Source organism: Raphanus sativus, chromosome 2 (assembly GCF_000801105.2).
Source record: "Raphanus sativus cultivar WK10039 chromosome 2, ASM80110v3, whole genome shotgun sequence".
NCBI classification, from domain to species: Eukaryota; Viridiplantae; Streptophyta; class Magnoliopsida; order Brassicales; family Brassicaceae; genus Raphanus; species Raphanus sativus.
The window spans coordinates 6,854,176-6,871,128 of record NC_079512.1 but is presented as its reverse complement, the minus strand read 5'-3'; the positions used below and the strand labels follow the sequence as shown (position 1 = coordinate 6,871,128).

The 16,953-nt window shown below is 34.2% G+C and overlaps 1 protein-coding gene across 1 annotated transcript; it reads right to left on the bottom strand.

Moving 5' to 3' along the window:
- Nucleotides 1-10,888: 10,888 nt before the first annotated feature.
- LOC108843711 (uncharacterized) lies at nucleotides 10,889-12,585 on the bottom strand. Its single transcript, XM_018616972.2, has 2 exons — nucleotides 12,427-12,585; nucleotides 10,889-12,083 (listed from the first exon to the last, which is right to left on the bottom strand). The coding sequence occupies exon 2, from the start codon at nucleotides 12,068-12,070 to the stop codon at nucleotides 11,099-11,101; it is 972 nt and encodes a 323-aa protein (XP_018472474.2). The 5' UTR covers nucleotides 12,071-12,083; nucleotides 12,427-12,585; the 3' UTR covers nucleotides 10,889-11,098.
- Nucleotides 12,586-16,953: the final 4,368 nt, after the last annotated feature.

Here is a 16,953-nt window from a genome sequence, read left to right as displayed (position 1 = left end):
TGCCAAATATGACTCACAACTTGATTTCAAATGCAAAAGTAAACCCAAACATGAATCAAATACAAAAGTGACTTTAGGAAATATTGAAATTACAACATGCCCCTTGTGTAGAAACAAAAAAACCAAAATGCTTTTTACGTTTTTAACCCCCGTAAGTCTTCCGTCCAGACGACTTACAGTCGTTGTTTTAAAAAAAGAATTTAAAAAAATTTGTAAAAAATATTTTGATAAGTGAAAAATAAAAATCATATAACTAACATATGTTTTAAGTGATATAAATTAAGATATAACAAAAGTGAATTGATTTCGACATAAATGAGTGAAAGTAGTGAGTCATGATATTCTTTGGTTTAGGTTTTGCCAACATATGTTGTAGTATTGTATGTGTTCTTAGGGTTAGATTTTGGAAAGCATAAAAATATTTTTGAAAAATATGAAATTTACCCAAATGTGTTTATTTCTGTGTATAGTAATCACAAAGCAAGTTTAATTTGATTTTATAACGTGTTTAGTTAGTTAATTTTAGTCAATTTAGTTTAGGGGTTAAATTTAGGGTCTGGACGACTTACTAGTAAGTCGTCTGGTGAATATATTAACGGTAGACGACTTACTAGAAAGTCGTCTGATGTATAGTATTCCACAAACGATTTACCAGTAAGTCTTGCAAACCGGACCCCTAACCGGATATTTACCGGACATACATAAGATGATTTTTTTTTATTCACTGTTTCGCGAACTTCAGAAAAAAACCCTAACGGCGTTTCTCTCAAAACCCTAAAGGCGATTTAAAAGGCGATTTCCGTCGATTCTCTCTAATCCATCGTTCTCACCGCCGATTATATCTCTGCCGTTATCACCGACGTTCTAAGCACCGTTCTCACCACCGCTTCCTCTATTTCAGATTTGAGAGGAAACCCTAACGCCGTTTCTCCCTAAACCCTAACACCGTTTCTCTGTAAACCTAGCGCCGTTTCGTGTCTCGTTCTCTCCGCCGGTTCTCTGTAAACCCTAGCGCCGAGACTCCCAGAGGCGTCTCGTTGAACTCCGCCGCCGGTAACTCCGCCGCCGGTAAGTTATTGAGAACATAAAACGGTGTCTCTATCTATAGTCGTTCTGACCGTGCTTCTTAATTTGTCGTCTATTTTGGCAGATCTATAACCGCTGTGTCGAAGGCGACTATATCTTCACCGAATTTCCAGGTGGGCTTTGAACTGTTCTATTGGATGTCTTGGAAGACTTTGCGGAAAACTTAAATATAAGCCAGACGACTTAACACTAGTAGTCTGGAAAGTCTTCCAGCTGGAAGACTTTGCGGATGACTTAATATAAGTCGTCTAAGTCGTCCGCAAAGTCTTCCAGCTGGAAGACTATCCTGACGACTTGTATTAAGTCGTCCGCAAAGTCTTCCAGCTGGAAGACTTTGCAGACGACTTGTATTAAGTCGTCTGGAAAGTCTTCCAAACTTATAACTTGAACTTCAATACTGGATGGTTGTCTGTTTGAGATGGTTGTTGTCTTTGGTTGTTTTTGTCTTTGATTGTTTCTGTCTTTGATTGTTTTGCAGACAAAAACATGGATATTCCAAAACTCCCCCGGAGGAAATATACATTAGGGAAAGAGCCCAACCCAATTAAGAGCATTTCGTATCACACGGATTGTACGACGTTGCATCATGCTTTAGAGGAGGCTCTTAATCATCGAGAATATGAAGCGCGCGAAGGAGTCAAAGTTGGGAGTTTTCATCAAGTTCCAAGAGCTGGGATTTGGTTGGGCTTCAAGGCTGGTTCACTTCATGCTCGGTTTCCAGCTCGACATAAAGAAAAAGTATGAGTTGTGGTGTCTCGTTGGTCCAGAACCGCTGAGGTTTTCACTGATAGAGTTTGAAAAGCTCACTGGTCTAAACTGTGAGTACATCGAGGACATTGAGAGTCCGTACTGTCCTGTTACGCCGGAGATGTCTGCTTTCTGGGCGAAGTTGTGAGTTAATATCAATGCTGGGCCATCTACTGACCAGATAATAGCAGCACTCAAGAGATGCAAAGAGTGGTCTCGGGATGATCGCAAGCGGCTCGCGTACCTTGCCATCTTCGCTGGATACATTGAAGGGAAAAAGGTCACAACCTCTACACGGGATAGTCTGGCGAGGCTAGTGATGGATTTAGAACGGTTTGAGAATTATCCATGGGGGAGAGTCGCTTTTAAGGTGCTGATTGAGTCTCTGAAGGCCAAAAATATCACGGGTTGTTACACGATTGATGGGTTTGTACAAGCTTTCTAGTCATGGGTGTACACAACTCTGCCGGAACTTGGTGCTGGTTATGGTAATCTCGTAGGAGGCGAACCGGCTGTACCGTTACTGGCTTACTCGGGTGGCAAGGGACGCAGATGGTTTCAACAGGCTATCTGCAGTCAGGTATTTAAACTTGTATCCAACAGGCTATCTGCAAAAGACTTATAATTAAGTCGTCTGGAAACAGGCTATCTGCAGTCAGGTATTTAAACTTGTATCCAACAGGCTATCTGCAGTCAGGTATTTAAACTTGTATCCAACAGGCTATCTGCAAAAGACTTATAACACATAAGTTCATAACACATAAGGTCATAAAACATAAGTTCATAACACATAAGGTCATAACACATAAGTTCATAACACATAAGGTCAAAACACATAAGTTCATAACACAGAAAATGTCATACAACATAAGTTCGTCTGGCAGACTTAATTGAAGATCTTCTGGGTTAGACGACTGACTAGACGAGTAACTTAAAGGTCGTCTGGGTTAGACGACTTACATTGTGGTTTCGTATGCCCGGTTTCTTTGCAGTTTGAGCATCTATAAGCCCTGTGTTTCTTCCGGGGTTTGCTTACTCTCATCCTGGATAGCTCTAACCAAGATTGCCATCTTGATTTCTTTTGTCTCCCTGGACCACGCTTTACATCTGGAGGAAAGCATGTGCGTGCCTCAACCGCTTGTCGATTACAAGGATATATATTCTCTGAGTATCCTGCAAACAAATAATTCTTTGAGTACACTGGAGATACAAGTGTGTCGATATGCACATCAGCAAGTGTTCCAGCTGCTATAGCATGAGAGCAAGGTATTTTCTCCACTCCATAGACACCACAATCACACTTTTCATGTTCCAAATCAACCACACAGTCCATTTTGCCACCTTTCACAAAGAATTTCCATCCATCAATTGGTTGGGCCCTCATCTTATCCGCTATCTCTGACCAAACAGCAAGCAAGTATTCAACACCCCGACTATTTTGAGTTGGGAGACTCAATGCATCGTCTCTCCTTTTCCAAAACCACCTTCCTAGCTTCTCCCTTATGAACTCCAACAGGAAGTCAATCGGAAATCCCCTAGCTCGCTTCAGTGCGGAATTAATAGACTCAGCGATGTTGCTCGTTTTTATTTTGTACATGTCTCCCGTACAGTAAACCCTTGACCATAGGCTAACATCTGCATTCACCAAATACGTTGCAAGGTCCGGGTTTGCACTCCGTATCTTAGCCATGTACCGGTCAAAATCTGAAACCGTGTGAGCATAAGCAGCACCTTTCACCAAGTACAAAAGATGTCTCCCTTTATAAGTTTTGACAATGTTTTCTTGAAAGTGATAATAACATATTCCTCAGGTTGCCCAAGGAAACACCTTATCACATGCACTTTTATTTGCCTCGTGCCGGTCAGACACTATCACCATAGGAGAATCATGGGATATACAACTAGCCAATTTTGTGAAAAACCATTCCCAAGAAGGTCCATCTTCAGCATCTACGATCCCAAAAGCCAATGGAAATATCTGAAAATTCCCATCTTGTGCCGCTGCAACTAACATAACACCTCCATACTTCCCACTTAGGTGAGTCCCATCCACCACAATGACCCTTCTCTGATACTTAAAACCTTTGATAGAAGCTCCAAAGGAGATAAATAGATACTTAAATCGGTTCAGAGAATCGAGTTCTATAGCCGTGATAGAATCTGGATTTGCTAAGGAGACTTGCTCGAGATATGATGGCAGTCGCGAATACCCATCTTCTGCTGATCCTCTCACCAACATTTGTGCATATAACAGTGCTCTGTATGAAGTGGTGTAATTAAGCGTCATACCAAACATGTTCTTCATAGCATCAGTGATATGCTGCGGATTTAACCCATCAATGATTCCAACACGATCAATGAAAAGCCGAGCAACATACTTCGGAGTACAATGTTTCCGCTGAGCGATTCTATCTCCCACTGAGCATGTATGAGCTTCCACATACTTTGTTACCCAAAACGTGTTTGTCCCATGTTTCACACTCGCTCTGAGCCTCCATCCACAACCACTAACCCGACATATTGCCACAATGAGAGTTTTCGATGACTTGTATATTTTGAAGGTGAATCCACGCCTCACTGCTGTCAACCGCACCTCCAAAACCAATGCATCCTTGCTAACGAAACTCTGGTTGACATGTAGCTTGTCTCTTTGAAATCTTTCTCCTTCAATAGCATATGTTTCTTTGAAATCTTCAAAACACATATCATCTTCTTCTGAGTCCTCATCTTTGACCTTTCCATAAACACTGTAATTCTCACCATCCTCGACCGCTTCAGCAACATCACAGATATCAGCATCCTCCTCTCCATCATCCTCCTCCCCATCATCCACCTCCTCATCCTGCTCCTCCCCATCTCCTCCTCCCCATCATCCTCCTCGCCATCATCCTCCTCCCCACCAGCTTCATTAACTTCTTCCCTTTCCTCTGAAACCGTTCTCTTCTTGCTACGGCTTCTCATCTTGCTACGGCTTGATACACAAAGCCGTACTCCATGCGTTTTGGTTATCTCGAGCAAGTATCCAACTTGTCTATCACTTGTAACATGAATAGGAGGGGTATCTGGAGCCATATCTTGCATCATTGCTTCTGGTACTGAGTAACTTATCTCCACAGACTCTATGCTCATATCCAAGTTAAAATCTTCTTCAGTCATTGCAACAAGTTCAGCATGTGTCGAACCTTCACTCAAAAAAAACATTCTCGCTCCTTTGGAATCATTAACCACAAAATCCCAACAGCCATCTTTCCACAACCATTCTCCATACACTGCAGGTAACCGACGTATCATCTGCAAAAAATCAAAAATAAAAACACATTAGCTAGAAACTTTGATTAACATGAAGTGATGTTGGTAAATTCTTAAATAACACCAATTATGTTATAAATTTAATTCAGTAGCTCTAATATTGATTAATATACATGAATTAATAAGAAAATGTAAAAAAAGTCTTTATAGTTTTGGAGAAAATGAAAGTTTACTAAACATTGACGCAGACGACTTACTGGTAAGTCGTCTGGAATACTTAGACGACTTACAAGTAAGTCGTCCGAAGAGGTCATTTTGGCAATTGACTTTAAGCTAGACGACTTACAAGTAAGTCGTCCAGTTTTGTTTGTTAAAAAAAAACACCCGTCTCGGATAAACGGGTTACTTTTGCATTTGACCGAATTGTGTCAGAAAATTTGACTTTTCTTAGACGACTTACTAGTAAGTCGTCCCTGGGAAAACAAAAAACACAATATTTTATTAAAACGAGATGACTTACTTGTAAGTCGTCTCATGTTAGTTTAAAATTCGAAAATAAAACTGAAATTTTTATTTTTTCCAGACGACTTAAACGGAAGTCGTCCAGATAGACGACTTACACGGAAGTCGTCTGAGATAAGCAAGGTTTGACCAGAATCTCAGAATAAAATCTGGACGACTTTACTTATCCTGGACGACCTTCAAGTAAGTCTTCTAACTGGACGACCTTCAAGTAAGTCGTCTGGGAGAAAATAAATATTTAAGTTGTTTTTCCAATTGCAAAACTAACCTGAGACGACTTACCAGTAAGTCGTCTAGCTTTAATAAAATATTGATTTTTTTGGTTTCCCCAGAGACGACTTACTAGTAAGTCGTCTGGGAAAAGTCAAATATCTGACACAATTCGGTCAAATGCAAAAGTAACCCGTTTATCCTAGACGACTTACTAGTAAGTCGTCTAGGATATTCTCGGGTTTTTTTCTAAACAAAAAAAGATGGACGACTTACAAGTAAGTCGTCTCTTTGTCCAGAAGACTTAACCGTAAGTCTTCTACAGCCAGACGACTTACAGGTAAGTCTTCTAAGCGGAAAGATCTGGAAATTTTTCCAATTTCATACGTTAAATTAGTGAGATGACTTCCTTACCACACAGAAGTCTTCTCCAAACATCCAGAACCTTAAACGAGAGTAACCCACCAAGAATAGTAAGCTTGAATGTCTCTATCAACCAAAAAAAATTAAAAATCAAAAGCTTGAGTTTTTTAGATGAATATGGAGACAAAATGAAAGAGATGTTGTTTTCAGTTCATAACAATTGAGAGAGAGACAGTAAATCGATTTCAGGTGCATTAACAGCTTCAAATTGGTTGTTCATGGTAGTTGGGGTATTAAAGGCGATGACAATCTTGTAAATACTTGAAGATGATGAGGTTGAGAGAGTAAAATGGCCATTTTCGAAAAACATAAAAATAAAAAAATTAATGGCATTTTCGTAAATACTGTGAACATGTGGGGTGAATAGGGCAAAAGAAAGATAAAAAAAAAAGAGGTTACTTTTGTGTTTGAATTTGAGTTTTGAGTCAATTTTGCAAAAAACCCTAGATTTATATGGTTTGGGAGACCTTAAGTAAACCTCAACAGAAGTCAGGATGACAAGGAATGAAAGACGTGTCAAAGCGAATTATACCGCAAAGCCATGGCCCATTCGAATAGTCTATTGGAACGTTCAAAGCAGTTGACAAAAGGTTGGGAATAACTATTAAGACAAACCAAGATTTATGACTTATGAAGGGATGTATTAGGGTTGAAAGAAGCTAATATAACCATGAGAGATGATTTTGGATCAAAAAGAAGATAATTGATATGTGCATAATACTAGATAAGCTGTTTGGAGCATATGTCTTAAACTGTTTAAGCAAAGACTGTTTGACTTGGCCGAAGATGAATGTGAGCAGATAATTTTACTATGTTACAATATTAAATTTTGAGATTTTTGTACATTATTATTTTACAATATTTTATTATATCCAAGCAGATAATTTGTTTAAAATATATATATAATTTTTGAATTAGACTTTTGAGATTTTGTACGTATAATCTTATGCAATTCTCTTTTATTTTGTAAATTTGTTTGGATCCAAAAACTGACCCAAAAATAAAGGTTGATTCGGATCCAGGACAAAGTACATGTTGGATACTTTTTGGACCTGTAGACTTTGTTCAAATCCACATCCTATCCGAGACCCGATCGAATACCCTAAATACCCTAAATTTTTTGTGTATGTTAAGTATATTTGGGTATTAAAATATATTTTTTCAGGTCATGGGTTTCAGGTAAAATTTAAATTTTTTAAAGTATACGTTGTGTGTTTGGATTCAACTTTGGATGTTTTTTTGTTCCTCAGATGAGATTTCAGGTAAAAATGTGGGTCTTTTCGGGTATTTGAACATTTCTGGGTATTTATTTGGATTTTTTTGGTATTTTTGGGTTTCGAATAGTTTCTCGGGTTTTCAGGTAATTCAAGTATTTTGGGTCCTAAATACCCGACCGACTCAGATCCTCTACATACCCAAAAATCACGTCTATATTCATAATTATTTGAATTACAGAACCAACATATACATGAAAAGAATCAACCCGAACTAAAACCTAAAATTTTCAGATATCTAGTTGAGTTCCAATATTTAGGACTCCAAGAACCCAGACCTAAAAATAACTTATCTGATCCAAAGACCCGTATGCCCATACCTACTCTCACTTATTATATTTTGTGAGCATTTTGTAAAAATTACTTTTGTTCAATTGGCGAGTTATCTTAAATAACAAGATTTAAAAATAACAACGTTTATGATAGTTATCTTAAATAACAACATTTGTAGGGGAATTGATAGTTTTTAAACTTATCTTAAATAACAACTTTTATGATAGTTATTTTAATAAAATGTAATTTAACGTAAAATATAAGGGTTTTAACAAATTATTTGCTAAAGTGTTTTTATCAAATTTGATTTGTAAATATTTAGAATTATATATTGTAAGATGATATGGTATAATATTTTGTATGATATATGCTCTTATTTTAATAATTGGTATCTAAATATTATAGATCCATTATTGAGCATAAAATATGGTCTATAACATTATTATATAACACCCATAATGTTGGATGAGAAATAAAAAAATGTAGAGAATTGTATCATATAGGATGAGAAGTAATAATAGAATTTATTTAAAACACTGAAATTAGTGTATAGTTAAAGTAGTTAATAGTAGAATAAAAAAATAAAGAGTTATATATGGGTGCAACAATTTTTATAATAGATTTTTAAAATGATGTTCTTTTAATAGTATAGACTTTCAAAATCATATATATATATATATATATATATATGTATATATAATATTCTTAGCAAATTTATTCTAACAATGTATTTAAAATACTTTAAAATAAAGTACGGAAAATAGCTAGTTTCCTATAAAATCAAATCGAAATTATTAAGGAACACAGTTCCAATGAAAAAAGATAAAGTGAATTGTTGCAGAGTTGGTGGCACCATGGAAAAATATAGTTTCTTTATAAAAAGAAAACATAGTTTTGGTATATGATATTGATAAATGATATTTTGCGATAATGGAGTTATTATAAACTAGAGATTTTTTTCGCGCTACTCGCAGTTTATTTGTCTATAAAATTTATATCATTTTAATGTTAAATATATCTTAAACATTATAGTATAAAATAAATTAAGTTTTTGTGTTTATATTATATTATTTTTTGTTTTGAAAGTTTATAATTTTTTTGTTTCAAATTAATTTCTATTTGAATATTTATTTTATATGTAAACATATTAAAGTTTCTGTTAATCTTTTAGTATTCATGTTTAAATCTTTATAAAATTTTCAAATACTCTATATTTAATAAAATATTAATGTTTTCTATTACCTTATGTATTTCATATAGTTGTTTATACATCATCTGATTGATTTTTAAAATTACTATTTGAATAATAGGTAAAGAAACTTTATTTCATAAAAATATATAATTTCATAAATTGTGGTCATTTTGAATATTTAAATATGTAAATTTGATGACCAATAAAAATGATTCAGTAATTTTAAAATTTGAAACTATAATTTATTTTGATGTTAAAAATGTTTAATTTTTATTATTTTAACTGCAAACAATTAAATTGACGGATGAAATCCAAAAGGTAAACTTCACATTTTATTGATCATTTTAACTTTATTAAGAAGGAAACGTTACGTAAAAGTAGATGATGAATCAAAACATATATTTTCGGTTAATACCAGGAGTTTTTTTTGTAAAAACTTTTGTATAAAGATAAAATGACATGGAAGTTTAAAATTGTTTGAATATGATTGAGTTTTAAATTTATTATTGGAAGAATAGGTAAATAAACTTTATTTCATAAAAATATATAATTTCATAAATGTGTGGTCATTTTGAATATTTAAATCTGTAAATTTGATGACCGATAAAAATGATTCAGTAATTTTAAAATTTGAAACTATAATATATTTTGATGTTAAAAATGTTTGATTTTTATTATTTTAACGGTTCACTCTATTTTCATTATACTTTAATTGCTTTAAAATAGAGTAATTTTTATAAAGTTGAATTCTACTCCATCGATACTCTATTTTAAAATAAAAATAGAGTGATAAACAATAATAAATTAATTACTCTATTTATAGAATAAATTTGTTTTCACTCTATTATAAAGTAAAAAATAAAATATCATTGAAATATTTTTACTCCAAATTTTATTTTAAAGTAAAAAATAGAGTAGAATTGAAGATTATTTTACTGCTGATCCTTTGGTAAATAGAATTAAATAATACCATATATACATGAGAATATTTCTTAGGATAGCATTTTTCAATTTATTTTCACAAAATAGTTTTTAAAGAGAAAAATAGATTTTATTAAAAAGAAAATATATGTTTATACCCATATGATTAACTAAATTAAACTTACAATTTAGAGTTAAGAGTTGAAGTTTAAAATTAAAAAAATTAAAAAAATTAAAAAAATTAAAAAAATTAAAAATATTTTAAAATATTTTTTTTAAAAATAGTTTCAAAAAGCATTTTGAATTTCAAAAGAAAATTGAGAAAAACCTAAAAATGAATTAAAAATAAAAATTCAAATTCAAAAACATATAATTCAAAAATATAAATTATTTTTATTTTTATATTTTATTTTTTTTTTTTATTTATATATCTATAAAATAAGGGATATAAGGATCTTTGCTTCTTTAATAAAATCTGTTTTGGTCAAATAGAATATATTTGTCGACTCTTTTGGTAATGATAACAAAAACTTAAAAATAGATATTCAGAGAATTATCCTATACATATATATAGAACCACTTTTATTCCACAGAATATTTATTTTAAATATTTCCCATTTCCAACTTTTTTATGGTACCACCTTTTCTCAGTTCCAAATCCAAATCCCTCATTTTTTTTTGTCAATGTATTCACAATCACAAGGATATTAGTGAGTAGGAGAGAATCGAGAGATCATGTTAAAAGAAATCAATCATGAATGTTTGTCGAAGAATTTTGGTGGTCTCACCTTAATACTTATATCAACGCACGGAAGTTATAAACGAAAACGAGTGACAATGGTAAATATTAAAAAAAAAAAAAGTTAACAGTGCTTATGATTCAGGGTCACTGAGAATCACTCATCATCATGATTCATGTTTACTCACAATGATGTTTATATAAATTTTTACCGGAAGAAGTTATAAATAAGAGAACGGTAAAAAAAAGGAGTAAGACACAATGCTTCCTTGCCCATCAAGAGAGTAAATAAAAACAAATCTGAGTCAGCAATTTCACCAATAGTGAAGGCAGACAAGAGTTGTCACAAGGTCTAAAGCATTTTTGTGTTCGTTTTTGACTACGTTTGTACATAAACCATTCCATACAGCTTACCAGAAACCCTGAATCAGACAAAAAGGGTTCTGTTGTAACCTGTCTCATCTAGGAGGACCTGTTGCTCTGGTTAGCTTCTCTATCTCTGCGTCTCCTGCCTGAGCGTCCTAGTAGAACCCGTCCTTGTCGCTCCATCCGACTTGCCAAAGAGTTACTATTCGTATCTTCCTCTTCTTCCCCAGAGACAGTCATCTGATCACTTGTTCCACGGTGGGTTGTCAAGTCATTAGACTCTGAATCAGAGCTTCTTGTCTGACTCCTCAACGCCCCAAGACCCTGCATCATAATGACAACACTCCCAATATACCTACCAAATCCAGCATGATGCTCACGACCCTCGTCTAAACCCGAACCGTGGGGGTTGTTGTTTCTTTCTATCACGTAATCCCCCAACACCGTTGCACCAGGTATCATCGACCTAATCGTGCTGATAACATCATCCCGGTCCTGCTCAATCTCAAGCCTCCTCCAGTTCTGCTCCACGACGGGATCAACTTCACGCGGCTTTGCACAAGGGTGGTCCGTCTTCATGTGTCTCCTCAGCTCTCTGAAGCTCCCAGCGAATACACAGTTCTCCTGCATACAGATCCTCTTCTTGAGATTCAGAAACTCACGCGCAGGCTGCACTATCGTCCAGCCTTTCACCTGGCCTCTACAAAGCGGGCACGTGAGATTATTCCCAAGCTCAGACTTATTGCTCGGTTGACGAGACGTTGCTTTCAGTTTAGCTGACGCTTTCTTGTACTGGTCTAAGCAGTTGGAGTAACGGAAACTGGTGCCGCACATGTAAGGACGACACCCCTTGTCGTGAGAGGAGCAGAGGAGAAGAACAGCGTTGTGTGGACACTCCATGCAAACTGAACATATAACATTCTCATAGTCCTTCTTCTCTAGACACTTTGAACAGTCCACCACGTTACTTTCTGCCACACGTCGATTAGAAGCCTTAGTTTTTTTGTACGGTCTTGCTTTGATCCGTCGTGAATGGATCCTACGTCTTGTCCTTGTAGCTTTGGCCATATTCTCAAAATCACTGCTCATACGATTAGAAAAAAAAAATCATATAAAAGAAGGTTGTAACAACATAACCAAATAATAAGATAACAAAGCAAAGGAACGTGCTTTCACCCAAAACTAAAGCAACACGACAGTGAATCAATCATGAATATAACCCTAATTCGATCCTTAATTCCCTCAAAATCAAATTATGAACAATTCAACAAAAGTTTCAAACTTTCATGAACCAAATCCGAATCTTTCCAGACCCAATTGAAACAGGAAAGGCACAGTTACTAAAAACGCATAATCGAACAGGAACCTCCGTCGAAAGAACACAGAGATCGCTAATTGTACGATGACGTAACAGAGAGTTTTACCTTTAGGGATTGAAGTTTAGGGTTTGTAGAGGAGAAGGAGCGAGAGATAAGAGGAAGGGAGTGGGGTGGGGGCTCTGGCTGCGAGATTCCTGTGGAAGCGTCAACACTGCTTCCACCCACAGCTCTCGATTCTGAGTTTCTCTTCCTTCACGCCACGTGTGATTGTGCTATATATCACCTCCTCCATGCTTCCTTCGACTGCGTTAAGGTGACGCGCCGATGGATTTAGCCTGTCTAGGCCCATTATGATTCACCATTGGGCCTAACATCGGTGTTGAGTTGTTTTTGTTTTTAATCTCTTCAAATGATTTCTTTTTTTTTTTGACAACTATTCTAATGACGTTCTACCGGTCCAGAAGCCAAACCAGAGATACTGAATAGACATATAACATAACTGAAAAAAAATTCCTCGTACCACGTGCAAATTTGTCTATTATTATATTTTATTTTTTTGAATATGTCTGATCGTGAAGATATGAAAGAAAGTTTTATTTTTGTCGAAATTCCTCCATATCTGTAGTGAATACTGGTCATTCTTCAGTTGACGACACCATCTTCATTAGTTTAGAACAATATGTTGCAAAAACCATATCTGAAAATTGCAGGATCTTCATATACTTCATTACTCAAATCAGCGCTTCACATTCTACATGTAAAAGAAATAGACTACGTCGGAGATTCATCGTCCCCATAATATCTTTTGAATATGTCCGTCTACAATACCATCCTTGACCACTGAAAATATCGTGTTTCTTCCAAGCTCCGTCTACATAACAAACTATAGTTGATTCCAAAGATTGCAAAAAATAACCGAGAGGTTTCTTTATTAGTAATTGCACCTCATTCAAAGTTTTTCCTCAATCTCTGCTATGCGGAGGATATCCTGGAGATTGCCATCCTTATTCTTACAGATTTTATCGTTTCTATTTTTCATATATACCACATAGTCCAAAATAAATAATCTGACTCAACAATTTTCGGGAGCCTCCAAAAAAGATAGTTCAAATTAGTGAAAACTGATGATGTTGGAAAACTCCAGAGAGAGAAGAGATCTTTGATAAAGCTCAAACCTATAGGATAGATGGGCATTCAAAAAGAATATGATTCACATATTCTTCTTCAGCTCCACAAATACTACACTGAAGATCACAATTTATACCACGTGCCTTCAAATTTTTGAACAATGGCAGAGATCCAGATAAAACTTGCCAAACAAAATGCCCAGTTTTAGGGAGCATTTTAGTTTCCAAGAAAAGGCCAAGAGAGGTTTTATATTTGGTCCGAACGTTATTATCCTTGAACCTTTGTTAGGATATAAAGTTTTGGTCTGAAAGCCTAATTTAACCGAATACTTTCTAGATTCTGTAAAAATCCAGCCGTATGTGTTGGACCTTTGAGTTCGGCTAATCGCCAAGCCTCTGATTATCTTGATATCGTCTGGATGAATATATGCATTAAGCAAATTTATATTCCAAGAATGATCATTCGGATTGATGAAATCCTCCACCGATAAATGTTGGTCTAAAAATCGATCCTGAATTTTTGGTTGTGCTGACTTCGAGCGAGGAGTAAAAATCCAGGGATCATTATATTCTTCAAATGATCAATTGGTTTGGATTTGATTGTACCAAACAAATCTATGGATATTAGTTTTAAGAAACGTCAGTATATTTATGGTTCGATATATACCGATTAAACATAATAAATCAAAGAAACCGAATAACTAAATATATTAATATATTTATATATAATTTTTATGATAAAATTAATAATATGTACATAATTTATTTTATTTACATGATATTCATAATTAAAACATTAATTTTAATCATTTTTACTTTGTTTTAAGTTAAAAAGGTTATTTTATTTTTCTGTTTTTACTGAATTAAATAAAAGATGGGTAACTACTTTTTGCTAAAATATAGTAATATGATAATATTGTGATATTATTATTTTCTTATTTTCATTTTAATATTTAAATAAAATATAATATATTCTTTTTCTTAAAAGATAATTTTATATATTAGAATATTGATTTTTCTCTTAGACTTAAGAAGATTCCGTAATATTTAGATTAATTTTCTTAATTTAAAAAGATTTTTATTTATACTTAAACCGGAAGAAATCGTGTAATCCGGCGTTTTGCTTTTAATCAGTAAACAACGTCTTTTCCTAATTCTTTTACTTTCACTGTATATTCTTTTTTCTTGTATAGAAAATAAGGTTTTAAAAGAAAAATGCAAGGAAAGATAATAAATTGGAAAGCAATAAAGTTACGTCGATATATCTATATATATAAAAGAAGGTTGGATCTCTCCTGCTGACACATCAGCATCCATGTCACAAATTCGAGTGATGAGGAACTGACACGTGTCCCTGCATCTAAAACACATCGTTTCATTAAAACTTCAGTTAGATGGGCTTCGATCTGTTCTCTGTTTGGGCTCTCCTTAGACTCTTCTCTTCGAGGGTTTCTTGAGTCGTTTCATCTCGACGGCGGCAGTTTCTGCCTACACAAGTAGTGGAGCTTCTCCACTTAACTGATTCGTTGTCTTCGTATTTTCAAACACTGGGTAACAAATGGTTGAGATATCTCTCCACCGCCACTTTGCTCTTAAGTGACATGACTATTCAACAACGTTTTGAACCAACCATTTCCTAATCTCTGCATCGTAGTATCGCAAAGAACCTCACCGGATTGTGCCCACATTCAGATCTGTTTCAAAGTTGTAAGTGAATAAACAAACAAAGAAAAAAACAGATCAAAGAGACAAGAAAAGTTACTTACCTATTGAAAGTATGTGGCTTTGGTAATGAATCCGAGTAGTGATGCGAGTTGGAACAAGTTGTAAGGTTTCGACACTAAACTGTTTTAAGCAGACAGAGCAAATGTAGAGACCACATACCATTGCAAACACCAAAACTATCATCCTTACGAACAGATGTGATCTCTTTGGTTGTTTTATTACAATCGCTGCAGCGTCCTGTTTACATCAAACATTAAAACCTGAGAATATGAGTAAACCCTTAGTGCTTTAAAAACCATAACTTTAAATCTTATGAAGAAAAAAAGAGAAGATTTTGAAGGTTGTTTCCGATGATACAACTAACATGCAGAGAAACACAGAAGCTTAAATCACGAAAGATTAGATGAGAGTGGTAGAAAAAGAGTACCTTCAGGTATAAACAGATGGACTCCGCCATTGATGCTTCTAGAAGTTTCTGAAACAAAGTGAATGCCTTCAGTGAAAAAAATCTTCTGAAACAGAGTAACCATGAAAATGAAGAAGAAGAGGAGCTTAGATAGAAGGAGGATCTATTGGTTACTATGAGGATGATCTATAGGGGGTGAAGAAGAAGATGGGATCAGGTGGGGAAAGAAGAAGGTGAGGTGGTGAAACGAAGAAGATGGAATGGGGTAGTGAAAGGAAGAAGAAGATTAGGTTTTGTTGGCTAGAGTAAAAAAGTCAAGGTATTTTTTTTCCTTTCGGTTCAATTTTTTTTTTTGGGGTCAAATTCTTTTCGGTTCAATTAACCATTCATTTTATGTAACAATACAAATTAAAATCCATTAGTAGCCCCGATAACTAAAGTTCATTAATCAAAAATATGAGTATTGGACCACAAAAGCTAAATATGCATTCGCATACCAATTAAACTGAAAAAAATATTTACGACACCTAAAAACATGACAATTTCATATACAAAAGTCAATAATTTTAAATGCATTGTATTTATAAAAGAATGAATATTTATATTTAATTCAACATCTAGCTAATTGTTAATAGAAACACAAACAATCTATCTATAACAATATATTTTTTTATCTCTATTTAAATCATATCTCACGTTGATACGTAAGCATTTTAAACATTTATCATTTAATATTATTTTGTTGTCATCAGAATTTAATGATTTTTGGTTTTATCGATTTAATAAATAAAATAAAATAGAGTGTGGAATCATTTGTAATTTTTTTAAATTCAGTTTCTTGTGGCTATATTACACTAGCAAATGCCGTAACAGAAGTTAAAACTACAATAATATCAATATACACAATACACACACTAATGATTAGCTCATATTTTCATATATGTATAACGCCATAAAAAATGTCTTGCTACATGCAATCTGGAGGCTCATCACATTCAACAAATACAAAAATTATTTTACACAACAACATTCAAAGATGGAATAACACATATCTACAGAGCAGCCAAATGTTCGTATACAATGCTATTTACAATACAATATAACTTATAATATAATGTTATGTAAAAAAGAGTTCGGGTTGACCAGCCAATTACATAATTTTAGATAGAAACTAAACAAAATTAGAGTTAACAGTTGTTAGAGTTGTATCTAGACATCAAGTCATGGAATTAAAATAACAATTTTCAATGTTATTTGACAAATCATAAAAGTATATGAGAAATGATTATATGTTATTGATGAATCTTTGAAAGGTATTATTCATGTTAATATTACAATTAAATGAGAGTTTTTTTACAATTAAGCAAAATCAGT